Genomic DNA, 27,007 nt, shown 5'->3' on the forward strand with positions numbered 1-27,007 from the left:
CCCACAGAACACCCCCCATGGTCCCCCTCACAGAACGCCCCCCCATGGTCCCCCTCACAGAACGCCCCCCATGGACCCCTCACAGAATGCCCCCCCGCCGTGGTCTCCCTCACAGAACTTCCCCTCCAGGGAAGGCAGCACCAGGGGCAAAGTAGACGCGTTCTCTTACCCTGAGTAGAGATCGAGGGGACAGTATTTACTTATCTGCTTCCACTTCCCAGTTGCCACCTGTTAAGAAACCACCACGTGTGTCAATGACTGGATTGAGGGCAGCACAACTCTAACACAGAACAGCCAAAGTGACTGAGATGGCAAAGGTCTCAAGAGATGCCACCACCTCGGGTGCACATCTCGAACTGGGGTGGACGGCTGACTCCAAACCAGGAAACCTTGGCCCTCTTCGGAGAGCCTAATCATCAAGATTTAGTCAAGGAAAAAAGCAACTGGCAGAATGAAGCATATGATGTTACTTTTGTTAAAAATAAATTTTAAAAAATATGTGCATCTATACATGATATCCAACTATGCAATGAAAAAGCCTCAAAGGATACACAACAAACAATTCCCAAAGATTCTTCAAGTGAAAAGAACAATTATGAGGACAATTACTATGGCAAGACCCCATATTTGCTTTAGAAATGATGTGTGTGCATGCACATGCGAGCACACATCGGCATACGTGTGGAGACAGGCAGCACCTCACTTTCACTTGAACAACGTGCATTTTTGTTAGCACAGGAAGAAGTGTGGGAGGATGTGCAAACTGACAACGAGAGTGATCTCTGGGAAGGCACGTGACCTCATTTATACAATTCCGTATTTTCTCAGTTAAATGAGAAAATACTTCTTCACAGTAAAAAATAGTTCTTAAAAATCTATCATATATGTTGAAAACGAATGGTGACCATAAAAACCATTTCCTAAACGGAATGGCTCATATACTTGCTTTTCCCTAAGCACTTAGCAAGTTATAACAGCACAAAGGAGAAATAAAGCACATCAGCAAAAATGGTAGACTAAGCACCTCTGAAAATTCTCTCCTCTATGTGGGTAATGAGAAACTAGCAAAAACTGTGAGAAGCAAAATTTTCAGAACTCTGAAAATTAAAACCAGAGGCTTGCAACAATCTGGGGAGCATTTATTCAAGAAAAACAGCCAAATTTAAACAAGAGTGAATTCCCACCCCCTCTCTCCCTAGTTCCATGGGAACCCTGAAAACCAACAGTCCCAATCATGGTGAAAACAGTCCTCCAAAGGGGGCTAAACAGGTCGGGAGCCTCTCCAACGCCTCATTCACAGAGGATGGTCATTATTTGACCAGTCTCTTGGTTTCCTGTCTTCATTGACCTATCTCAGAGCTTACCAGGTATAAAAGGGGCATTTCCCCCAGGGGCATTTATGAAAAATATTAACTTCAAAACTGCCGGAGATCATGGGTAACAGTTGCGGCAAACAATACGCTAAAACCTAAAGCCGAAAAGAAGAAGCTGAGGAGTGAGAAGCGCACAAGGCTCTGAAAACTGCAGCACAGCTTGGGCATGGAGGAGGCCGCACACAGGTTCCAGAGGGCCCTGAAGGCCCCACCTCCGCTGATCAGTGCTGAGGAAGTGCAGGCTGAGGCAGAGCTGCAAAGTCCTGCTGAGGCCGCTGGCAGCCTCAGCAGGCACACAGAGGCCCTGACAAAGCCTGACAGGCTTACTGGTTCCAGGCATTTAAGAAAGTCTGTCAAACCATTAGCTGCCCACTAAGCTAACCGAGCAGAGACTTCAGAGGCCACACACAACAAAAAATAAAGACTTCTCAAAGTTAGCACAGAAAGGTCACTAAAAAAAACAACAACAATTACAATAAGCAGCAATAAAAATCCTAGAGAGGTTGTAGAACCTGATTTTTCCAGAGTGGCAACATTGTATTACTCAAAACACCCATTTTCAGCAAATCATTACCAGACATGCAAAGCAACAAGAAAGTATGATCCACACGCAGGAAAAAACAAACAACAGGCTGTCCCTGAAGAAGCTCAGACACTGGACTTACTACACAAAAACTGTAAACCGACTACTGTAAATATACTTAGAGCTAAAGGAAACCAAGGACAAAGACCTAAAGGAAACAAGGGGAACAATGGCTTAACAGAGACTATCAATAGAGACAGAATTTATAAAAGGGAACCAAATAGAAATTCTATAGTTGAAAAGTACAATAACTAAAATGAAAAAGTCACTAGAGGGGATTAACAACAAATCTGAATAGGCAGAAGAAACAATCAGTGAATTTTAAGATAAAATCCAAGAGATTCACACCTAAACACATCATAAAAAACTGTCCAAAGACCAATACAAGAGACTGAATTGGTAATCAAAAATCTTCCAACAAATGAAAACTTAGGACCAGAGGGCTTCCCTAGTGAATTCTTTCAAATATTAATACTTAAAGAATCAACACGAATACTCAAACTCTTCCAGAGAAATTGAAAAGTGGAGAGAAAGGAACACTTCCTAATTCATTCTATGAAGCCAGTTATTACCCAGATACCAAAACCAAGGCAAAAAGATTACTAGAAAGAAAAAAAAAAGGATGACAGCCCATGTCCCTTAAGCAAACATCCTCAATAAAACTAACAAATGAAATTCAGCAGCATGTTAAAGGGATTCTACACCTATAAACAAGTAGGCTTTATCCCAGAAATACAAGCATGGTTCAACATGAAAATCATCAATGAAATACACCATGATAATAGAAGAAAGAAAGCACCTCATGATCTTTTCAATCGATATAGGACAAGTATTTGACAAAATCCAAAATCCTTTCATGATTAAAAAAAACAAAACACTCAAAAACATTTATAACAAACTCAAAGCAAACATTACACTCAATGGTAAAAAACCTGAAAGCTTTCCCCCTAAGATAAAGATGTCTACTCTTGCTACTTCTATACAATATTGTACTACTGTGTTTCCCCGAAAATAAAAACTAGCCGGACCATCAGCTCTAACGTGTCTTTTGGAGCAAAAATTAATATAAGACCCAGTATTATATTATATTATACCCAGTATTATATTACATTATACCCAGTATTATATTATGTTACATAATATTATATTATACTATATTATATTATATAAGACCCAGTCTTATATTACATTATATTATATAAGACCTGGTCTATTTCTCTGGGTCAGTTCTCTGGTGTTCTGATTCCTAGAGGATAATCTATGGCTCACTTCTGGTCTTATATTATATTAAAATAAGACTGGGTCTTATATTAATTTTTGCTCAAAAAGATGCATTAGAGCTGATTGTCCGGCTAGGTCTTACTTTCGGGGAAACACGGTACAGGTTCAAACCAGAGAAATTAGGCAAGAAAAACAAATAAAGAGCATCCAGATTGGAAAGAAAGAACTAGAACTATATCTATCTGCAAGTGATCTGATTGTGTATACAGAAAATCCTAAGAAACCACCAAAAGAGAGAGAGCAAGAGAGAGAGAAAATAAACAAGATCATCAAGGGTGACAAGATAAAAGATCAAAATGCAGCACACAGTAGGCACTCATTCTGCGTGGTATTTTTCTTCAGGTGTTCCAGGGTCCAATTTTTAGTTCCGTGGTTTTCCAGAGGCAGTTGAGTCTGCGGGGGTCTCCTGATCCCTGGATTACAGAATTCAGTAGCTTTATCCTGATTCTCCACTACCTTCCTGATGACGGTAAAGGCTGTAGCTCCCTGGTGGGTCAGTTCTCTGGTGTTCTGATTCCTAGAGGACAACCTATGGCTCACTTCTCCAGCTTTCCAATGAGTCTATAAACACTTATTTTCCTGTATTAAACTTTTCTGCTTAGAATACCTAGAATCATTTCTATGTTTCCACTGAACACTGAAAAATATAAGATAAGGTTGTTGGGCCAATGATGATCAAAACTGTATTTTTTTCTGATTGACTGGGTCTTAAGTATAAATGAGCCAAGGAGAAGAAATTTCAATCCGTGCCTTGGTTTTGGAGAAGGTGGACCAGTGACTACTCCAATGGAAGGGAACAGAAGAAATGCTTTAAAAGAGCTGAGTCAGAAGTTGGCCACACAGAGGGGTTACTAGAGCTGGCATTCTACCTCAATTTTGCCAGATGATATCCCTGAGACCCAACCTCACTCCAGTCCCTACCCTCCATCTTTGACAGTTGACCACAGTCTATGAGGGGCGGTTAACATCACATCTGTCACTAGCTAGTCACCTTAAGAAAATAAATGCCCCAACTGTGAAAGGATCCTGCAGTAGAAGGGGTGGAAGTACAGCATGAAAGGGTAGCAGACGCATTTTTGTCATTGTGTACTCTACCTACGAAATAAGCCTCTTTTCCTTTAAAAAAATCAATATGCAAAAATCAACTGCATTTCTTACCTCACACCCATTAAGATGGTTACTATCAAATACAAAAAATAGCAAGTGTTGTTGAAGATGTGGGGAAGTTGGAACTCTTGTATACTCTGGTGGGAATGTAAAATGGTGCAGTTGCTGTGGACAACAGTACGGTGGTGGTTCCTCATAAGTAAAAATAAAATTACCATATGATCCAGCAATTCTACTTCTGGGTATATATGCAAAAGAATTGGAAGCAGGGTCTCAAAGAGCTATTTGTACACCCGTGTTCATAGCAGTATTATTCACAATAGCCAAAAGGTGGAAGCAACCCAAGTTCAATAGATGAATGGATATATATCTATTGAACACTGTGGTGTATACATTCAATGGAATATTATCCAGCATTAAAAAGGAAGGGAATTCTTTCTGACACGTGCTATAGCATGAATGAACCTTGAAGACATTAAGCTAAGTAAAATGAACCAGTCACAGAAGGACAAATAAGGTATGATTCCAATTATATGAGATACCAACAGTAGTCAAATTCATAGAAACTACAATGGTGGTTCCCAGGGGCTGAGGAAAGGAAGAAATGTGGAGTTGTTTAATGGGGACAGAGTTTCAGTTTTGCAAGATGAAAATGTTCTAGAGATGGATGGTAGTGATGGTTGCCCAAAAGTGTAAATGCATTTAATGCCAGTGAACTGTAATCGTTAAAATGGTAAATTTTCTGTTACATGTATTGCACAACAATTTTTAAAAATATGTATTTTGAAAATCAATTGTATTGCTATGCAATAAACAACCTGAAAATGAAATACAAGAAAATTCTACTTATAATAGCATCCAAACAAATAAAATACTTAGGAATAAATTTAACAAACAAAGTACAAGACTTATACACTGAAAACTAAAGCATCACTGAAAGAAATTAAAGACCTAAATAAATGGAAAAACATCTTGTTATTCACAGAGTATTAATACCGGCAATGCCTCCCAAATTGATCTGCGATTCAATGGGATCCCTATCAAAAGTACCAGCTGGTTTCTTTGAGAAAATTGAGAAGCTAATGGCATCGAAATTGGAAAAGAGGAAGTAAAACTCTCTATTTACAAATGACATGATCCTATACACAGAAAATTTCAAAGAATCTATAAGAAAGCTACTACAGCTAATAAGAAATTCAGCAAGGTTGCAGCGTACAAGATCATCACACGAAAATTACTTGTGTTTCTATACATCAGCAATGAACACTCCAAAAAGGAAATCAAGGAAGCAATTCCATTTATAATCACATTTACAACATTACAAAAGAATAAAATACCTAGAGGGGAGGGGGGTTATCACTGTGTGAAGGATATAAATGATAAATGTCTACTACATTGTTTTGTACACCTGAAACTAATAAAAAAATAATTAAAAAACAGAAATAAAACAGTTTTAAAAAAAGAATAAAATACCTAGAAATAAACAACCAATGTGGTAAAAGACTTGTACATTGAAAACTACAAAAAGTTGAAAGAAATTGAAGAAAACCTTAATAAGCAGAAAGACAGCCTGTATTCATTGATTACAAGGCTTAACATTGTTAAAATGGCAGTACTACCCAAAGTGATCTACAGATTCCTGCAATTTTCATGTTTTGCAAAAATGAAAAATCCAGGCTTCAAATTCATTCGTAATTGTTAAGGGGCCCCAAGTAGCCAAAACAATCTTGAAAAAGAAAAACAAAGCTGGAAGACTAACACTTTCTGATTTCAAAACTTACTACAAAGCTACAGCAATCAAGAGTGTGATGCTGACATAAAGACAGACATATAGACCAATAAAATAGAGAGCCAAGAAACAATAAGGGTGCTAAGACCATTCAAAGGAGAAAGAACAGTCTTTTCAAAGAATGGTGCTAGGACAACTGGATATCCACATGCAAAAGAATAAAGTTGAACCCTTACCCAACACCATATACAAAAATTAACTCAAAATGGATCAAAGACTTAAACATAAGAGCTAAAACTATAAAACTCATAGCACAAAACATAAGGGAAAACCTTCATGACCTTGGATTAGGCAAAGATTTCTTGGAATGATATCAAAAGCACAGGCAACAAAAGAAAAAGTATACAAACTGGACTTTACCAAAATTAAAAACTCTGTGCATCAAAGGACACAATCAACAGAGTAGGAAGGCAACGGACAGAATGGTAGAAAATATCTGTCAATCATCTATCTGATAAGACACTAATGTCTAGAATATACAGAGAACCCCTAAAACACTACAATGGAAAAACGAACAACCTGATTCGAAAATGGGCAAAGGACTTGAATAGACATCTCTCCAAAGATGTACATGAAAAGATGCTCAACATCACTGTTGGGGAAATGTAAATGAAAACCATAATGAGATACCACTTCACACCCATTAGGATGGCTGTGCCTACAAACAGGGACAACAACAAGGGTTAGCGACGATGTGGAGAAATTAGAACCCTCATACATTGCTGTGGGAATACAAAATGGTGCAATAGCTGGGGAAAACAGATGTTTCTCAAAGAGTTAAACATAGAATTCCCCTAAGACCCAGCAATTCCACTCCGAGAAATCTACCCAAGAGAACTGAAAACAGATTCTAACTAGCACAAGTACACGCATGCTCGCAGCAACATTAGTCACAATAACCAAAGGTGGAAACAAACATACGTCTGTCCCTCAGTAGATAAATGGATGAACAAAATGTTCCCACACAATGGAATGTTACTCAGTCACAAAAGGAATGAAGTACTGATATTGCTACAACATGGAAGAATCTTAAAAAACATTTGCTAAATAAAAGAAGACAGTCACAAAAGGCCACATATTACGTGATTCCATTTATGGGAAATGTCCAGAACAGGCAAAGCCACAGAGACATGTGGTTAACAGCGGTTGGCAGGACAGGAGATCAGAGAGTGACTGCTCCTGGGGTAGGGTTTCTTTTTGAGGTGATGACAATGTTCTGGAATTAGAGCATGGCTGCACAACTCTGAGTACACTAAAAGTACACTGAATTATACACTTTGAAAGGGTGAATCTTAGGTAAGTGAATTGTATCTCGATTTAAAACAACAAAAAGGTGAACAGAAAGTACTTGTGGAATAAAAAGTAAATAATAAGTACTACATCTTCTGTTATTCTTCTGAAATCTCTCAGTGGTCACACCTCGGCCCAAGCACCTTCCCCCCTCTCCCGGCCCACCACCCCCTCCCGCCCCCTGCAGCTGTACATGGAGGCACCCGGCTGCTGGGCTCTTCTCACCTTGAGGTGCTGGTGCATGCAGTAACGGCACACCTTATGCTTCATCTCATGAGTAACATCGCTGGACAAAGGAATAAACCCACATTTTGGCTGCAAATAAACAAGTGAGGAAGAAAAACTTCTTAGGGAGAAATCACACACCTTAAGTGCACATATAATTAACTACGAGATAATGGAGGGCAACACCCAAGAACAGAAATAAGCGTTAGACAGAAATATCCCCCAAAGTTGTTTTTCTCTCCAGTCCCCAGTGAGAACTGATGCTTCCTTCATCGCATCATATAAGCATCTCCTTGCTGCTAGAGCATCCAAGGCCAGAACACACACTGTAGCTTTGTATTTTCATTACAAAGTTGAGACTGGAAAGACTCTAGGAGTGTGCAGACCTGCCCCAAGCTCCCAGACCCAAGGAGCAGAACCCTCGTTCCCTCTGACAAGACTTCGTGAACGGGAAAGTGCCGTCTGATGATTCCTAGGCTCCCAGAACCTCTGGAACTCCAGCTGTTTTCTAAAAGCCCTGGATTGTCGGCACCCTGTGCTTGGCGCTCGGGCACTGTTATCTCTGCCGCCCAAGACACTCACCCTCCGGTTGGGGAAGCAGACAATCAGTCCCCACTGAGCACCCGGGGTGACAGTGCTCAGGGCCAAGGGCATGACCCAGAGTCACCACCACAAAGGTTTGGAGGAAGGAGACAAACCACGGCCTGGGCTGCCTGGGAAGCCTTCTGAGGAGCACGTGGGTGGCCGCCCTACACACTGGGCAGCAGAGCTGGAGCCAGGGGCCTGGCCCTACCCTCGACGAGCAATGCCCTTTGTCTGCCCCCTTAGGATGCCCGTCCATGACAAACCAGGGCCCTGAATCACACAGGCTTCTGTGCCTCTGGGGAGGTCTCTCTTAGGAGGACAGAAGCAAAGGAACAGAGTGCCACCCAGTCTAAAGAGAGACCCTTGAACTGACCTCCTGGAGTAGATGTAGTGCTACCAAGTAAGTGCCCAAGGGGGCATGGCAGAGAAGGTCAGGAGGGGGCCTGTGAGCTGCACCCTGTAAGGAAACAGGGCGGAACCTGACATGCTTCCTTCTGCGGGCCACTGGCCAGGGCTTGTCCCTGGCTGGCTCTCCATCGAAGCACCTGGGAATGGGTCTAAATCTGGACGTGTGAGAAGACATGCCCCTCGTGTCTGCCAGTTGGGAGGAACTGAGGCAGTAAGGTACAGGTGACATGTATGGAAGGAGTAAGAAGCAAGTCGAGTCTCTGGGAGCTGGGGGCCCCTGAGGAGGGCTGTGAGGCCCAGTGTGGGGACCTACCAGGAGCTTCTGTGGGAAAGTGTGCTCCCGACAGATAAGGATTTACAACCTGGCCCGACCCTTCCCTTTACCCCCACACACTTCTCCCTTGACAAAACTTTACCTTGATCTCTACACACAGAATTGGCCGGTGCTCCGCAAAATGGTAGGTCTGAAGTCTGGCTAAATTGGGAAGGCACAGAGCATAACCACTGAGAGTGTCCAGGTCCTTGTCACAGCGAGATTCTAGAAAACAGAGCAGTGCAAGGATCAGTGCGAGAGATACAAGATGATCTCACTACATCCCACGATTTGGCAGCTTTCTGTTGGGGAAGGGTCAGCCTTGCCTGAGAGAGGGCTGGCCTTGGCCTCAGCTCCTGCGAGGTCACCTCTAAGCCTGGGACGTCCTGCCCGGGACGTCCGCGTTTACCTGGGGCCTTTGGGTCACATGGGGGCAGCACTGTGATTCACGGTGGGAGTCGTGGGTCCCCCAGTTTCAGCTCAGCCTCCAAGGGGCTGCACATGGAGGGCATCCAGTCAGCTGCGTCTGCATGCTCCAGCCCCAACAAATCCTAACCCCCAGGCTCGGGGAGCCCCACATCGTTGCAGTAAGTGCTACCCATATGACTCTAGCCGGGGAGGCCACCTGGAACCCCATGAGGGTCTCCCAGGACCTGCCCCCAACACCTCTTCTCTCAGCTAGTTTTAATCTGTGTCCCTTAGCTGTGATAAGCCATAACCATGAGGCTGAGTTCTACGGGTCCTTCTAGCAAATTATCAGATCCTGAGGTCAGTCTTAGGGAACCCCAAATGTGCAACTGTCATCAGAAGTGAGGGCGATCTTGGGGACTTCCCCCCAATTTTGTGAGTAACTTAACCCAGGAGCTCAGAGAGGAAGGAGGCAGCAGCCTGTACCTTCCTGTGACAGCTGGTCCCTTCAGAATACTCCAAAGGCACTATTTCCTCAGCACTGACTACTGGAAGCTGTGTGGTGCCAGTCACAGAAGACGCATGTGGCCTCCAGACCCCAGGAGAAGTCAGCTTTCCTCCCTTCACATAATAAGGCTGATTATGATCATTATTACCATGGGGCACAGTTCTATTACTGTCATGTAACAGAAATGTAATTGCTAATTATAAAATAAAATAACAATACTGAGCGGCATTAGCAGCTGGATGGCAGAACCCTAGAGCAAGGCCCAGTCCTCTCTGTCTAGACAAGGAAATCAGAGCCAAGATAGTCCGGGCCTAACCTGGCCACGCCCCCCTTCCTCCAGGAGTCACTTACCCACACAGGGCCCTGCTCCTCAGTGCTTCCCACACCAGAGGCTCCAGGGCACAGTGTCCTGTGCTCTGTTTCCTAATCAAAGGAAGGGATTTTGTATTGGCCAACTAACTGCACACCCTGACTGCCTGGCTGACCTTTTAGGAGGAGGGATTTCCATCGCCAGTAACAGGGATTTTATATCTTTGTCTCTAACTGTGGAAGGAAAGGCTTTGACATGGTTTCTGTCATTACTGCCACGACCACGTTCAAGGAATGTATGTGAGGTGACGGGGAAGGGTACACAAGATGATGGGAAAAGGTACCTGAGGTGATGGGGGCAGGTACGCAAGGTAATGGGGGAGGGATGGGAGATGATATTGGGGTGTGCAAAGGTATGTGAGGGATGGGGGCAGGCACTGCCTTCCCCCAGGAGCACAAGCAGGCAGGGTGGATCCAGGTCCTCAGGCTGCAGGCCCTCCCGGCCCTGGCTGCTCCTCTGTGCTGTGGATCTACCCCGGTTTTCCTTCTGCACCCTCCAGGCTCCTCAACAGCCCACTTTCCCTTCCCTATGTCTCCCCCACCTCCTCCAGCTCCCTCTCTCTCTCCCAAATGCATATTTATTTTTATTAACTAGTTCTTGGTCATGTATTCTCTGCGGTGACCTGGGTATCTGATACCCAGAACAGTATTCATGAGCTCCTAGGATTTCTACCCCGATAATCAAGTTTCTGGTAAAAGAATCACTGAAAATGGCATCTACCTGAGAAATACTGTCAAACACTTTTCAAATGGGATGTTTTAAATTACAAACAATATTTGTAGGTTAGATTCCCTTACCTGGTCTCTCAGATTGTATCTTTAAACACAGTTGTTTCACAAAATCTAAAGGCAGCTGAACAACTTCCTGTAAGAACAAATGCAAAATACTCAGTGTGGGGTACACAACAATGTGATTGTACTTAATGCCACAGAACTGCACACTTAAAAGTGGTTAAAATGGTACATTTTATGTTATGTATATTTTAGCACATTGGAAAAAACACTCGACATGTGGGTCTTCAGAATAAAAGCTGCTCTTTTACCTTAAGGACATGTCCAGATTAAAGAGAGACACTAAGGGCGACAGGCCCTCCTCAGGACACCTGGTGCCCGTGCCGGTGGTGACCAGCAGCAAGCCCAGGGCACGTCCTGTGCTCACAGGGTCTGCAGGGGCAACGCAGGGTCAGAGGCAAATCCCCAGCGCAGACATTTCTCACCAGCTGTCTCCACAGACAATCTGAGGCTTTCACACTCCCACCTGAGACACAGCTCAAGGGAAAGTCTGATTGAATATTAATCTCCGGGTGAGAGATCCTGTGTGCCCATCAGCCACAGGACTCAGGGTGGCCAATAGTCAGTGCGTTTAGGAAAAAAACAAAGAGCAACCTCTCTACACTTCACTGTTTCTTTGCAATTTCCCGATGTTAGAGTTTTTATTTAATCCACATTGCTCCCCATCTTTCTCGTGTTTCCAGGGTGGCAAAACTCTGACTTCTGAAGAAGTCCCAAGAAGAGGCAAGAGACCAGCCTAGAATGAGAATGCCAGGACCCTGTCTGCTGACACTTCACGCCCATCCCATCCTGTCCCGCCCATGTGTCAGCACCAGCCTGTGACTGCCCTGTCACATGGAGGCACCCATACCAGCTGAGGCTTCCCTGTCACATGAATCCAGGGGCCCAAGGTCATCCCGTCGCACAGACATGCTTCTGCAGTCTGCCCTGGTCCAGTCAATCGTTGCCTCCCAGCTGGCTATGCCAACTTAAATGATTTTTGTCATTTACCTAAACATGGTAAGCGAAAAAAGGTAACTTGCTAAGAGATTTAGTTCTGAATTAGGTAAGGTGAAACAATGGAAAAGAGTGGGAAGTATAAAACTCCAAAACTTAGGTCATCTCACAGAAGTCCAAGTTCTCACTCCACTTGAAAGAAACCAAACGCATGAAATGTGCAGATGGCAGATGGCAGACGCTGTGCGGGAAAGATGCACCCATGTTCTCTCTCAAGGACACCCGGAGGCCACCCAGCAGGAGGGCAGGGCCAGGAAGTCACCACAACTACCCACATCTCAGGCCCACGCACAGCAGGATCCGCATACTCCCCAGCTGGGAAAAGAAGTGCAGGCAGACGCGGTGTCATCGACGCCATGACAGAAATGTGGACAGGAGCAGGTGGGGTCAATCAAGTTCAGGGCCCAAGAGGCTCAGCTACTCTTGACCCGTGTCTGGGCAGCGCCCGGCCGGGGTTCATAGTCACCAGGTGAAAAGCAGAACTGCACTTCTCTAAACAACCTGAAATTCCTGACTTTAGAGTGATTCCTATTTGTGTTTTAAGTCAGACAAGATGTTTACAGTAGCATCCTTCTCAGCATTTGGCTGCATTTATTAACACTTGATCCAGGTTCATGAACCATGTGATGCAGCCCTCCTGCCTGCCTGATGGACGGACAGACAACTCCTACGGAACCTAGGAGGACAGTGGTCATTAGCAGAGCGCTCAGCGGGCACCTGCACAAAGTATCAACTTTGGAAAAACTGTAGTTAAAGACTACAAAATTCTCTCACGGAAGGGTAACTTGGAAGTGTGGCCATACCAGCTCCCCTGCTTAGAGGCACCTGCCCTCAAAGGGACGAAGGGACAGCTGCAGAGGACAAACGGCCACCAAAGCTTGAGGTGCCCTGGCAGGTGAGCAACATGTCTAGTCTTCTAAACGCTCCCTCAGGAGAAGAGCACCCCCTCACTTGTCATGCAGTGGCCTGGCAATGCTTCCCTCAAATCAAGTTAAATGTGAAGTCAAGGCCGCCCCAGTGGCCTCCTCCAGCCTCGGGAGGACTGGCTCCATAAAAAACTTCTGTAATTCCACCAGTGTCTCGGCTACTCTGGGATTTAAGGTGCAAAACACCTGTAGGCATCCAATGGCCAATTCCACATCTGCATCATCCTTGTCAGGCTGACCTTGAATCACTTTATTCCTTGGCTTCCAGGGTATTAAACTCTTTGGTTTTCCTCCTGCCTCAGTGGCTGTTCCCTGCAAGTCTCCTTTGCTAATTCCTCTTCATTTCCTTCACCTCTAAGTACGGCAGGGCTTAGAACTTGACCTCTTCTCTATGCCCAATCACACCCATGGTGATCTCAACCAGTGCTTGGTTTTAAATACCGTCCATGCTGCTGACTTCCAAATGTATACATCTAGGCTGGGCTTAAGTGTTGGACTCCAGACATTTATCCCGCTCCTACGCTGCCTCTCTACTTGGTCGTCTCATAGGCAATTCAAACTAAATGCGTCTAAAACTGAACTACTCATCTTCTCCCCTCCTCCAACCTGTTCTTCCTATTGTCCTGTGTATTTCATCCCTCTTATCCCAAGCAGGCAAATGATGTATTTATTTACTCATATTCTGCATCATCTAGAATAAACCATTGTTCACATTTTGGGGGGAAAAAAAACAAACACCTGCAGGCATGAGGGAAACAGCCTCTTCCCTGTTTCTGAACCTCCAGCTCCCACGGGGACTGGCCCAGACCAGTTCTCAAACCAGCCGGGCAGGCCCAGAGGCAGCGTGGGCACGAGGGGTGTGTCTGTCGCTCTGACTGGGCCTCGCGCTCTCATCACTGGGCTGGTTGTATCTTGTCCCAGGGTACACAGGAGGGCAATGCTCTCACCAGGGCTCTCTGCCCTAATTCATGGCAGTGGTCACAGAAAACAGTGGCATTTACACATCCTGCTTCTGCCTGAACGCAGTCTGTGAGGACCAGAGATATGCTCTGCAGCCCACATCTCAGCCGGGACAGCACGTCTACCTGGAGGAAAAGCAGGTTGTTTTCATGTTGGTGCTGTGTTCATGAGAGGAGGTGTGTCAGTGGGATGGACATTCCCAGAATGCGACCTTGTGGGCTCACCTCACACCCCCAGAGCCCCATCCACTGTACAAACAAGACCAAACCTGGAGCTAGAGCACGAGTGCCCAGGGCCCTCAGGGGACATTCCGATGCTGTTCCCACAGCCAGGCCACCTTCGGCTGGAACCCTGAGCCCTCCAGCACCCTTCTTCATGATGACCCCTCCCAAGAGAAAGGTCTAGAGCCCCTGAGCACTTTCAGACAGAGAAATGCTCCCACTCAGCCAGGCAAGCACACTCTTTCCTCAAGGAGGAAGCTGACCATTGTTGGCATTCTGCATTCACTCAGACACCATCCAGGTAAAAAGTAGGTGGCACCAAGAGCACGAGGCTCAGCTCTGGGGCCTCATAATTCAACTGGACAGAGAAGACCTCACTGGGAGTGGTACTAGCCCCCAGGTGGCCCTGGTGAGTCCTGCTGCCAGGCAATCCCTCCCACAATGCCTAGGGCTGAGCTGTGAGCAACCAGGATGCTGTGGAAATGACAAACACGACTCTGGGCCAGGCCATCTCTCAGCGTGTACTAGCAAGCCATGGCCGGGTCACGAGGGTCCTCAGAACCCTGCACCCCGTGCCAGCTCCACAGCGGGGCCAGCTGGGAGAGGCTCTGTTGCTTTCCAATGAGACAGCAGCCCCAAGGGCCCCCAGCAGCACCACCCACAGTACACCCTAAGCTTCTCAAGGAACCTCCTTGAAGGAAGTTTGCTGGCAGAGCTATTTAAATTCTACTCGGCCAGGTATTCCTTAAGCTTCAAAGAAACTTTCCCTTGACCTCCTTAATACCACTGTTTTCGGGATGGACACAAAGTACAGTATGTGCCACATGGAGGCAGTGCTCTGTGCTCAGAGTGACACACCTGCTAGTTTGTTCAGGGCTCTGCTCTAAGACCAGCAGCAAGACCAGCAGAAGCTGAAACGTAAGAACAGCTGTCCCAGGCGTGCACTCAGGGTCACCAGGACCGCAGGGCCACTGGGCTCCTACACTGCCCCCTCCCCGCACGTCCCACAGCAGACCTGGCCTGTCACAGGTGCTCCTCTGGCCACCGAGACCAGAACGAGCTAGCAGGCAGACCACCTGAGGCCGAGGGAAGCACAGGGCTCAGGGATGCTGTCTGGACCTCCCTTGAGAGCCCTCACTGAGCTGGATGCCTCCATGACGGCAGGGTGGTGGAGACGGGGGGGTCCTCGCAGGTGGGGGGGTCTCATGTGGTCTCCGTGAACCTCATGCTTTTCAGCTAGAAAATGGAAAGAACACTATCTGCTCTGTTACCTCACGATTCAGCAAATGAGAAAAGCACTTGGAAAGTCTGTAACTAACGTGAGGAGATACCATTAAGTACAGAGTTCCACATGACAACTGAGAAGTTACTGACACAGACTGTACCCATGAGCTTAGACTACATACATGAAAACCACTTACCCCACAATGAACATAGTTCTCTCCCAAAAACTCTTTCATGACATTTTTGCCGAAGTCCACTATGTTCTGGAGGTGCTGAAATATCTCTTCTGAGGTCTGTGAAAGAGAAGCACACACAGGCCTCAATGACCAGACCTCCAAGGAAGTGCTAGAGGGAGCAGACTCTGACACCATCACGAGCCTGTCACACACAGGGCTACCGTGTCCGTGGCTACAAACAGAAGATGGACTCGGAGGAACGGGAGCCTCACCACAGACACTGCCAGACCCACCGGAGTTCTGTCCCCTCGGCCTCCCAGGACTCCCTCTACATTCTAGCCAGGGCCCCGGGTGACCCACACCTGCGCCCACCCTGCTCACCTGCCAAGAAACTTGTGAATTCCACCAGTAGCCCATGTACACCTCCTAAGGAATTTGACTTTAAAAATCTCTCCCATCCAAAAGTCATTAGGTATTTAGATTTTATTCTTCAGCCTCCAAATACAGAACAAAATATTTTATTCCAGATCAGATGTTCTTAAAGAGATAATAAACTGTGAGATTTAGGGGAGACAGGAAATCAGCCTTGTGTCCCTCCTTCCAACCTGAGACAATGAGTCTGAAGGTACACCATAGGTCTGTCTCAGCAAGAGGACCACTGTCGTCGAGGGCAGCCGGGATAGGCCTGACACACAGGCCAAGACTGGGAAGGTACTCAGCTGAGCGGCCCCCTGCACCAGTGAAACGGCAGACCACAAGCCGACATCCTGGGCGTGTGCAGCGTGACTACGTCAGAACGCAGCCCGACAGAAAAGCCTGAACACACCCAGTGGTCCACACAACTGGCCACAGCATTTCTGACAGAAAGCTCTTCTTGTTGATAGAATCACCACCCACAATTCTCCATCGATAATGCGGCCAGGATCATACCATGCCATTTATGTAATAAATAAAGGCAAATTGTTGCCTTGGAAGAAGACATTGCCTCAGTAAATCAACACAGGAAAAGCTGACAGAGTCTGGCCTTCACCGAGTCTGGGCTCTGCAGATGCTGAGTGGGAAGGAGGGGCTGGAAGCCGCCTCCCAGATGGTTCTAGATTCCACTTGAATTCCACAGAAACACAACACCCTACATGGCTCTCCACAGCAGCCGAGGCGGGGCCTCCCCTCCACCTGCGCCCTCCCATCCTGGGCTTTCCTTCTCTGCACTGTGACACCGTCCCCAGATCTCACAGCAGCCCTGTCCACCCCGGCTCTCCCACAGACCCCCCTTCTCTTTCTATGCGGCTAACCTTCATGCCACAGTCTAGCCAAAGGCACCCATTAGCCATCACCTCCCCTCTCGTGCTGGCCGCCTCTCCATAACTCAGTGACTCATCTCTCTTACACCCTGATCTTGCACCCAATTTCTACCCACCACCCACCACTACTGCCCTATACCCACTGTGTGGGGTGTGCCCCCCAACTCTTGCCTTTGCTCCCCTTTTAAGGTAAGAGCCTGTGCTTTGGAGCGGGGTTCACCCCAACCTCCCTCCCTCCCCACCCCAGGACCACAGAAAAGAGGAAGGGCTCTACTGGTCTCTCCGTACTGATCCTCATGACCACAGAGATTTAGATACATACTACAGTGACATCCCGTCTCCAGAGAGACAGGTGCTACAACTCAGGGGTCAGCCAGCATGCAAGGCAACAGCAACAGCTTTCTGAGGGTGACAAGTACTTTGGATCACTCAGCAAATGGAAACCAATGCTCCAGCTGAACTGCCTATTGGGACCTGTAACGCCGACAGCCTTCATTTTCATAGATTCACATGGGGAAATGGAGGTAGCAGGGCAGCAGGAAATCACCACAGCAGAGCTGAGACCTGGTCCTGAGAGTTCTGGCCACCAGGAGAGCTCTCTGAACTACATGGGGCACCTCCCAGCTCAGCACCGAGGGACTCACCCCAGCAAGTCAAAGCACTGGGTCCTGCAGGACTCAGGGACACACACTTTCTGCACGGAATGCTTGTATCATGTTTACACTTCTACAATTAGTACTAATAATTCTACATCATCAGAAATAAAACCAAAGTTTTCTTAAGCAATTGTTTCAATGACTGGGTAGCAATCCCCCCGCTCTTACCTTCTTCCTATTTGGAGGAAACTTCAGAAAACGCAGTACCACACAACGCTGTTGGAAAACAAAACGAAGTCTGGTTAGTACATGCTCAAAGTCTGGGGAAAAGGGTGGTAGCTGTGGAGAAGGGGCTGGGGCGGCTTGGGGGCTGTCCTCAGCAGGACGGACGCTAGAACCCCGAATGACAGTCCACTGGCCTGGAACACCCAGTGCCCCTGGGAGGGGCCAGAACTGGGTCACACACATTGGGGTCACAGGGCAATCAGGAAAACCTGTGTCCCCTGACCTAGCCAGCCCACTCCCAGGAATTTGTCTCATGAAATAATTAAGGATGTGCAGAAGATTTTAGCTACTGCTTATAAAAGTACTATTTATAATTTTCAATACAATGGAAACAACCTAAATATCCAACAACAGTGAGATGGTTAAATACAATGGGGCCCATTCCAGACCGTGAAACACTGTGCTGTCATTGACGAGAATATAGAAGAGCTGTATTTACAGATGCTGATGTACAGATATCATTTATTGATAAGGATACAGAATAGGACTTATAGAATGAACCCATTTTTATAAATATACAATTATACGCGTGTGTGTATACCCCGTTTCCCCAAAAATAAGACCTAGCTGGACCATCAGCTCTAATGCATCTTTTGGAGCAAAAATTAATATAAGACCCGGTATTACGTTATATTATATTATATTATATTATATTATATCTAAGACCGGGTCTTATATTAATTTTTGCTCTAAAAGACGCATTAGAGCTGATTATCTGGGTAGGTCTTATTTTCGGGGAAACACGGTATGTATGTGTATGTATACATATGCATATATATGTGTGTGTGTGTGTATATATGGAAGATGTATAGGTAAGTTCTATTTATGTGACATTCAAAAACAGGTAAGACTAAGATCCGGTGATCACCCCTCAGGCAGGTGGGAAGGTCCCTGAGAAAGGTTCTAGATGGGGCTGGTTATGGGGTTATGGGTCCACATACTTTGTAATAATCAAACTATAGATATACTTATTATCTCAGCACTTTTCTGTAGGTTTGTGACACTTCATTTTTAGAAGTTTGTAAAACAAAAGTGTTTAAATAAAGTATGTGCACACCCCATTTGTATGAAACGTCTGAAAGGACTTCAGCACAGTTAACAGTGTCTCCAGGTAGCAACAATTGAGACAACTAATTTTTTGTAAAACTCTGCTTATTTCGGTTTTCCAATTTTTTGTAATGTTCATATAATAAACAAGAATGTGAAAAAATAACTTTGTAAACAAGTACAGCCTTTGAGGGGGTCATTCTCCAAGGAAATGCCCTGGAGACACCGTGGAGCCTCAGTAACCAGGCAGAATCATCCCATTTGGACACCTTGGGAACCATTCCCACAGACACAGGCGTTCCAGGCAAAGGATGGAGGCTGGGGAGGTGGGCTGTGCCCAGAGAGCATCCACGAGCAGGGGGAGGGCACGCGTGCCCTGGGACCTGGGTGGGCAATTGAAGAGGATCAGAAGTGCAGCTTTCTGAACCAAAATGTGCCTGAAGAGCAAGGAAGGCCCCTGGAGACCAGACACTTCTCCCCAGCCCACAGCCCCTCCGGTACCTCCTGCCCCACTCAGAGACAGCGCACCGTCCTCTCAAACCCAGGATACCTGTCACCTGCTTGAACCACAAGGCCAGACTTGGGGAAGCCAAGGTCAACAACATGTCCCTGCCCCCATCTCCTGCCAAGTCCAGTCACACATCAACACTTGACTGTGGGCATCAACCAGCCAAGGATCATTTCAATGGAACTGCAATTCCATCAAAATTCAAGGAAAAACAGAAGGTGACATGCAGAAACCTTAATTCGAGGCAAATTTCCAGAAACTCAGCTCCCAAAAGTGCATCAACTCCTCACTTGGACGCCACTATTCTGTTCAAGACCCGCCAAGAAATTCTGAGTCATGTGTGTCTGTTCCAAGGAAAACTGCTCTTTCTACTGACCCATTTATCATCCAAAAATTGTCACAAGAAGTCACCAGCCCACCCCAGGGAGCTGCAGTGTCAGCCTGAGGGCCAGTCCCACAAACGTGAGCACTCAGGTGGCCCACCTGTTCCCAAAGGGGAGTGTTGCCTGCCCCTCGTGAGGGCCTGACTGGGCTGGGCTCGTGGGCCTGGGATCTGCCAAGAGGCCGGTGGTGCGGCCCGGCAACACCCATTCAGGGGGACGGCAGAGGGGACGGAGAAATCCACCTTACCAGCCGTTGCTGGCAGAAAGACACCGTTAGTCCAAGGGCCACCTACAGCAGACGGGTGGGACTGCCGCGGCCACCCACGGGAAGATACCCACGAAGGAGCCAGCACCACTGCCCAACACAGTAAGGGCCAGGGCTCTGCCCAGTCACCTGATCTTAACCAGCTGTGAGGAAATGACTCCTTTCCTTTCAAAACGAGTATCTGAAACCAGATGTTTACAATGTCCCTTGTTCTTAATGTCTAGGATAAAATGCTAAGAAAGGGAAGAGAAAGGGGTGAGATTAAGGAGACAGGGATTATGCCGGGCACAGGCCAGGGCAGCTCTTCACCACAGCAGGACAGGGAATTGAGGTGGGAGCTGCACTTCTATGTCCTTGAGGATAAAAAAATGTGGCACAGTCATTCATACCTTGGAACGAACACTAGCTGAGAATCAATGATGTTCACAAGCTGAAAACGCCACTATTTGGAGCAATGGCACATATAAACACACACGTACATTAAACCACCTCAAAACATACAAAGTTAACGGTACCAATTGTCACTTATAAAAGAAGCAGAGAGCACTCAGTGCGGCGAGGATCCCAGGTGTGGTGGGTGGGGGTGCACTGGCATGTCGTGTGCCAAGGGGCCCCCATCTTTGTTGTCCAAACCCCAAGGCGTTCTGTAAACCCAACTTGGAACAGCTCTAAAAGCAGAACCATGCAAATGTCTGACAGCATAGAAACAGAGACTGGCGGCCTGAGTGCTCTGCGGCCCTGAAGACACGCATGGAGTATTTTCTACATATTTAGGCTGTAAAGTTGAGTCAAAAAGCAGAAAAAAATGGACACAGGATTCTTAAGTACTCAATAAAAATGTATAATGGAAGGAAGTGCACCAGAGTGCTAACAAAAATTATGTTCTTAGTGTGGAAACGTTGGGCGCATTTTACTTCCCTCCTTCTAATATTCAGTATTTTCTGGAACAGAGGGGGGAAGCAATAATCTGTATTAAACAAAAATAAAAGACCACAAAAAACTATATTAAAAGGCACATCTGCCCACCTGAAGCCCGAGGGAGGGAAGCTGTGGGTAGAAGTGAAGGCTCCAGGGCCTCCTACCAAAGTGCAAGGGGAAGGCCACCCTGACACGCAGGCACCCCGCACTGGTCGTCTCAGGCTGCAGCCTCGCTGCCGCAGGACAGGCCCAGGCCTGGTCTTCCAATGGGATGTCGAGATGACCCAGGACAGGGCTCCAAGAAGACCCCACGGCAGCACAGATCAGGCAACTTTTAAGGGAAACGGAGAGAAAAAACCCAACAACAGAAGGAATGGCCCCTTGGGTGCTGCCCTGGATGTCTGAAATGGCTCAGGGTGCTTCTCCGTGAGGCTGCCTTCCGCAGCCACCCTCCTGGCCCACACCTGGGCCAGGACACTTGTGACACAACACCAACTCCCTCACCTTAGGCGACACGACCAGAAACGCACCCTAGGGCCCGCAGTGGGATTAGGGGGACAAGGGGATGGGACAGGGTGGGACATGGTGCTGGGTGGACAGCCTCAGATGGAACAGATGAGGCTGAGTGAAGATGCCTGGCAGAGGGGAGCCCAGACAGGAGGACACGTTCTCTCCCCAGCTTTGGTGGCCCCATGTGGACCCACAGCTGCTGCAGAACTGAAGCTAATGCAGATGGAAGCCACGAGGTAGGGATGGAGCAGGGAGGTGTAGACCCCGGCAATGCAGGTCCGGGACACTCGGGGCTGCAGCAGAAGAGGCGCTCGGCAGTCCCTAAAGGGGTGCACGATGTGACAGCCAGACGAGAGGCAGAATGATCTGTAAAGACAAACCAAGCCGCATGGAACGCACAGTGGGACTACAAGGAGCCATCAAGACCCAACACCCTCCTAGGCCACATGAGGGCCATGGAGCAGGTGGCCAGGGACCTGGGGCTGCGGTCTCGTCCTTCCGCAGCAGACACAGAAAAATTCCTCACCTGCCTGACAAACAGAGGTCACTGCTATCCTCAGGTCGGACCAAGGAGGAGGAAGGGGAGCAACAATGTCACCCTGGGAAACCAGGTCTAGCTGGGCAGACCCTCCTCCACCGCCTCATATGCCAGGAAGGCAGAGCTCAGCGCTTGCCAAGACCAGAACTGGAAACCGCCAAAGAAAACCCAGTTGTGAGCTAACAAATCCTAATATTCACCTGCAGGTGACCCAGGAATAAAACAGGTGGGGCTACGTGCAGAGCTCGCCCATGAGCCCTCAGCAAGAAAGAAATCACATCAGCTGTATCAACCCGTAGGGATACTATTAAAAACCTCAAATGCATTGTAAGTTACTTGTTAAAAAAAAATACTAGAGGTAACAGAAAGTTAAGACTCTTTCAACTAGATTCAGGAGAAAAATTAAAGGCAGTGGCCCGGGTCTTGGGAAAAGCCATATTTTAAAAAAAAATCCCAGAACGACTCTTATTGCTTCCAACATGTCCATTAAGAAGTATGGTCTCTAAACCAGAAATCCTAAGATGCAAGACAAGAAGGAAAGAGTCTGCCAACCCCTGACACCTTCAGGACCCAGACAAACACCCCAGGGCATCAAAACACCGGCTCCTTACAGAATCTCAGAAAGGCTGTAAAACCTGAAAGATCAGGCATGAGCACTCTTCATGCTTTTGATAAACGATCTTTGTTGGAAGGTCTTTCACATTACCTCTGTCACAACAGCTTAGTGACATGAAGGGAGTGAGCCACTGTATGCCCTGCACGCCACAGGTGAGGGCAGCTGGAGGACAGCTCAGGGACAGGTGATGGCCTGGCTTGTCCCACTGACTCCCACCATTGGAGACACTTAAGAGATCGAATGACAAACCAGGCTACAGGGACCTTCCCAGGGCAGGATGCTGAGCCAAAGCCAACAAGGAAAGGAAAAGAATGGTTAAGTGCAGATGTGAAAGCAACAACACCAGATAGACAGAAATCCCAGCGATGCACATGAGCGCAGACCTGAGCTCGCTAACCACACTCAGAGTGAGCAAGTGTGACAAGGCCACTAAGACAAGTGACAGTGCCCTCACCGGCCCACAAGGGAAATGCCCTTGCGGCATGACCCACCATGGGCTCAGTGGCTAGGCCTCCACGCACCCACAGGAGCACGGTGCCAAGCTGGGCACAGCCTTGGAGCTGACCTCAGAGGGTCTGCGTCAGGGCCAGTGCCTGGGAAAGGGTTCGATGGCACAGCTGGACCCAAGGATGCTGAGCACCAGACTGAGGGTGACAGACACAGGATGCCTAAAGGGGTCAGGGGCAGCTGACAGCGGCCTGCCAGGTACCGCCCAGGCCTGAGCACACACCCCACACCCTATGGCTCTCCTGTGGCCTGCGCTTAGCTTCTCCGTCTCCAGGCCCCACTTTACAAGTCCCATGCCCCTCAAAGCTCCTGATCCACCAGCCCAGAAGGCTGTCTGTCTGTATGTCTGTCTGTCTGTCAGCTCATATGACTTCAGTGCAGCTGGGCCCCAGGACTGGCTACCTGAAGGCATGCCATGTTCTGAAGCTGGAGAGGAGAGTACAGACTTGTCCCTTTTTAAGGACCTTTCCATTCTGAAAGTAAGTGCTGCCCTCTCCGATCTGGAAGAAATGTGAAGGAAGTCCTCCACCTTAGAACGAATGAGGTGGGCCTGCGAGTCCACCAGCAGGCCAGGGGAATCCGCGGCCTCCCTTGTCCTCCTTTTCTCTATTCCACTCGCACACACACCTTCTGTTTGGGCACGTCACAGACCTGAAAGACTGCCTGGCAGGACTCTCTCCACCTGTCCGTCCTCAGGCCCAGGCAAAGCACAAGACTTCTCCATACCCAAAGGGCACAGTGCTCCCTTCACTACTGCCTTCACTTGGTGGGAGGCTTTTCTTACAAGACTACTTGCAATGATAATCTTCAGGCTCAAATGATGGCTAAAAAACAACCAAGCAGGAATGACCATATTAGAGTACATTTAGATTTAAAATGAAGAACACAGGTGCGGGGTAGCCTGATGACTGAGTTTAAAAGGCAAAAAGGAAAGGGAAACAAAATACAACCCTAACAACAGGAGCTGTGCAGTAAGGGAGGGGGCCAGGCTGCCCTGAAGGGTGGACACCTACTTGTCAGAAATGGTGGAGAAGGCACTCAAGTGCCCAAGGCCTCTGATCTTCCAGCCTTCAGTCCTTTTACTCCAAGTCTGCAACTTCCTCCTTCGTCTGACACTACTTTTGAAACTCAGTACATTAGCCCCCCCACTAAAAGAAGGCTTAGCTCTACATAAAATGAAGATACACCATCCAATCTTACTAAGGAATCGGAAGATGAGTAGTTGTTTTGTGAGAGTTCAGGAGTCACCACAATACCCCGACAACAAAAGCGACTCATGCTGGAATATCCCATGCCTTACCTGACCTTGAAACACTGGGGCCCAGCAGACTGCACAGAGAAGAACCGCTTCAGGTTAAGCCTTGTCCATTATTAATTCATCTAAAGATCTCAGCAAAGCCTGTTGTTTCAGTTCTTAAGTTTCCTGACTGTGCTAATGGGCAATAAAATGCAAAAGCGGGATACAGGGTCACCTGGGTGACTGCAGCTTACCCAATAGCTGACCCAGCACACCCAGCACTTGGAAGAGCACCACCTGCACCATCCCGGAGGAGCAATTTGGACTTGGTCAGGGCTCTTAACCTCACTTGCCAGGCATAACCTGTCCAGCTCCTGCTCACCTCATTTTTCTAGCAAGTCCACAAAAGGAGTTCTGTTACTACTTCACTTTGCAAATGCAGAAACGGAGCCTGAGCCAGGCAGTGGTAGAACTGGGACTCTGCCCAGCTATGTGTGACTCCAACCCCATGCTCTTAGAGCCTCCCCCAGCCCACCACATTCCTGCCTGCTTGTATTAGACAGCAGGATGTCAGAGAGGTCTGGGCTTTCACACAAATCCCCAGGCTTCTCTTCCTGGAATTCACCTCCCTGGGAATCTTTACTGCACTTTCTGAAACTCACCCTCGCTTAAGAAAGGAAAGATTAAGACAGGGAAACTTCTTCAATTGTAAAAGATTCTGCAAAAGAATCTGCGGGCAATGGTCCATTATTAATAACAGCAGCAGCAGGAGAACCGCAATTCTGACATCTCAGAGGCTGAACTGCCTCGGCGCTGAGAGGTCAACAGCATCCGGGGCACTTCACTTCTTCCCCCCGAGCTGCCCAGGCCCTCCATGCCAGCCAGCGAGTTCCTGGCGCAGCGTCTGCCCCACCGCGGCTGGGCAGTCGGAGGGGCACCCACCCGGCAGGCGGCGCCGGGCGGGCGCCTGGGGAGATGTGCAACTGATCCAGGGAGAGGGGGTGATATTGGGGTAACACGGAACTCACTCCGGGGGAGGGGGTGACACTTGGGGGACCCGGAACCGACTCGAGAAGGGGTGATGCTGGGGAGACGCGGAACTGACCCGGGGGTAAGGGTGACGTTAGAGGAACAGGGCACCGACCTGGCGGGGTTGAAACTGGTGGGACGTGGCACTGACCTGCGGGAGGAGGTGACGATGTGGGCACGCGAACCTGGCCCGGACAGAGGGTGATGCTGGGGGACGCGAAACTGACCCGGGGGGAAGGTGTGCCACTCCGGGCGGACGCGGAACTGACCCGGTGGGGTGACACTGGGGGGTCACGGAAGCGACCCTGTGGGGATGCTGGGAGGACGCGGAAACGACCCTGGGGGGTGCTGGGGGTACAGGAAAACGACCCGGGGCAGGGCGAGGGTCGCGGACCGCGCCGACCGTCTGCCGCTCACCTGCGTGTGGGCCACAACCAGGCTCTTGTTGCCTTCGCCGTGGTACCCCCATTCATTCTCATCCATCTTCCCCTCGTCCATACCCCGGTGGAGCTTTAGCGCCTCGTGGGGCCGCGCGTTTGGGGCCGCCAGTCCACCCGGGCAGTCGCCGCCGGGTCGCAGTCGTCGGGGGAGGAGCGCCTGTCAGCCGCCGCCTACGCACGAACCGGCTGCGGGACTCGCAGGCGAGGGCGCCGGAAGCCACGCCCCCGGCGGCTGCCATGGCAGAGCCGGGCAATGTCTGGTTCCTGTTTGCTTCTTCTCCATTGACCACAGCGGCGGAGGAGCCAGCGGCCATCTTAGCTGCTGACATAGTGACTCCAATCCGGAGCGCGGTCTTGACAACCGGAAATGAGGTTTCTAGTCTGGGCGACGGAAATGAGGCGCGCTTGAGAAGCCCTGTGACTTCTCCGGGGCCCTTGGACTGGTGGGGCCCAGAGAGCAGATACAGGCGGACTTGGGGTTGGGGGGTCCAGGCGAGTGGGGAGTAAGATCTGTGTCTGGGTTCACTTTTTGCGTGATGTCCACTTGTTCCAGTATTTCTCTGTTCAAGATACCAATACCCGAGCATCTTGATTATTCTAGCTTTATAGTAAGTCTTGAAGTAAGTATTCCCTGAGCTTTTGCCTTCTGGAAGAGACTATAGAGAACTGGTATAATTTCTTCCTTAAATATTTGGTAGAATTCACCAGTGAATCCATCTGGGCCTAATGCTTTCTAGTTTGGAAGGTTAATTATTGATTCAAATTCTCTACTAGATATAGGCTTATTCAGATGGTCTGTTTGTTCTTGTGTGAGTTTTGATAGATTGTGCCTTCCAAGGAATTGGCCTATTTCATCTAGATTATCAAATCTGTGGTCATATAATTGTTTATAGTATTCCTCTATTATCCTTTTGATGTCCATGGGATCTGTAGGGATGCCCCCTTTCGTTTCTTGTATTAGTAATTTGTCTTTTTTTTCTTAACCTGATTAGAAGCTTATCAATTTTATTGATCTTTTCAAAGAACCAGCTTTTAGCTTTGTTGATTTTTTTTTTCTATTGACTTCTTGTTTCTAATTTCATTGATTCTGCTCTCATTTTTATTTCTTTTCTTCTGCTTACTTTGGCCTTAGTGTGCTCTTCTTTTTCTAGTTTCCGAAATGGAACCTTAGATTATCGGTTTTAGTTAGATCTTTTTTTCCTAATATGCACCCAGTACTATTAATGTCCTTCTAGGCATTGATTTAATGCATACTACTAATTTTAGTGTTGTATTTTCATTTTCAATTTCTTC

General features: G+C 47.8%; 1 protein-coding gene across 3 annotated transcripts in view; it reads right to left on the reverse strand.

Annotated features, from left to right (window-relative positions):
- Positions 1 to 25,909, reverse strand: part of IPPK (inositol-pentakisphosphate 2-kinase) — a 49,857-nt gene extending 23,948 nt beyond the window's left edge. The window contains exons 1-8 of one of the 3 annotated variants that reach the window (XM_074330166.1): positions 25,692 to 25,909; positions 20,946 to 21,713; positions 17,660 to 17,707; positions 15,556 to 15,651; positions 11,038 to 11,104; positions 9,058 to 9,179; positions 7,649 to 7,738; positions 170 to 228 (exon numbers count right to left, since the gene is read on the reverse strand). In XM_074330166.1, coding sequence (XP_074186267.1) covers positions 170 to 228; positions 7,649 to 7,738; positions 9,058 to 9,179; positions 11,038 to 11,104; positions 15,556 to 15,594 — 377 coding nt within the window. In that variant the 5' untranslated portion in view covers positions 15,595 to 15,651; positions 17,660 to 17,707; positions 20,946 to 21,713; positions 25,692 to 25,909. Of the gene's footprint in view, positions 1 to 169; positions 229 to 7,648; positions 7,739 to 9,057; positions 9,180 to 11,037; positions 11,105 to 15,555; positions 15,652 to 17,659; positions 17,708 to 20,945; positions 21,714 to 24,907; positions 25,225 to 25,691 lie in introns of those variants that run through there. The other 2 variants (XM_019713833.2, XM_074330167.1) reach the window with 2 other exon arrangements.
- Between the last annotated feature and the right edge of the window lie 1,098 nt (positions 25,910 to 27,007).

The sequence above is a fragment of the Rhinolophus sinicus genome, linkage group LG04 (genome assembly GCF_036562045.2).
Source record: "Rhinolophus sinicus isolate RSC01 linkage group LG04, ASM3656204v1, whole genome shotgun sequence".
Classification (NCBI taxonomy): Eukaryota; Metazoa; Chordata; class Mammalia; order Chiroptera; family Rhinolophidae; genus Rhinolophus; species Rhinolophus sinicus.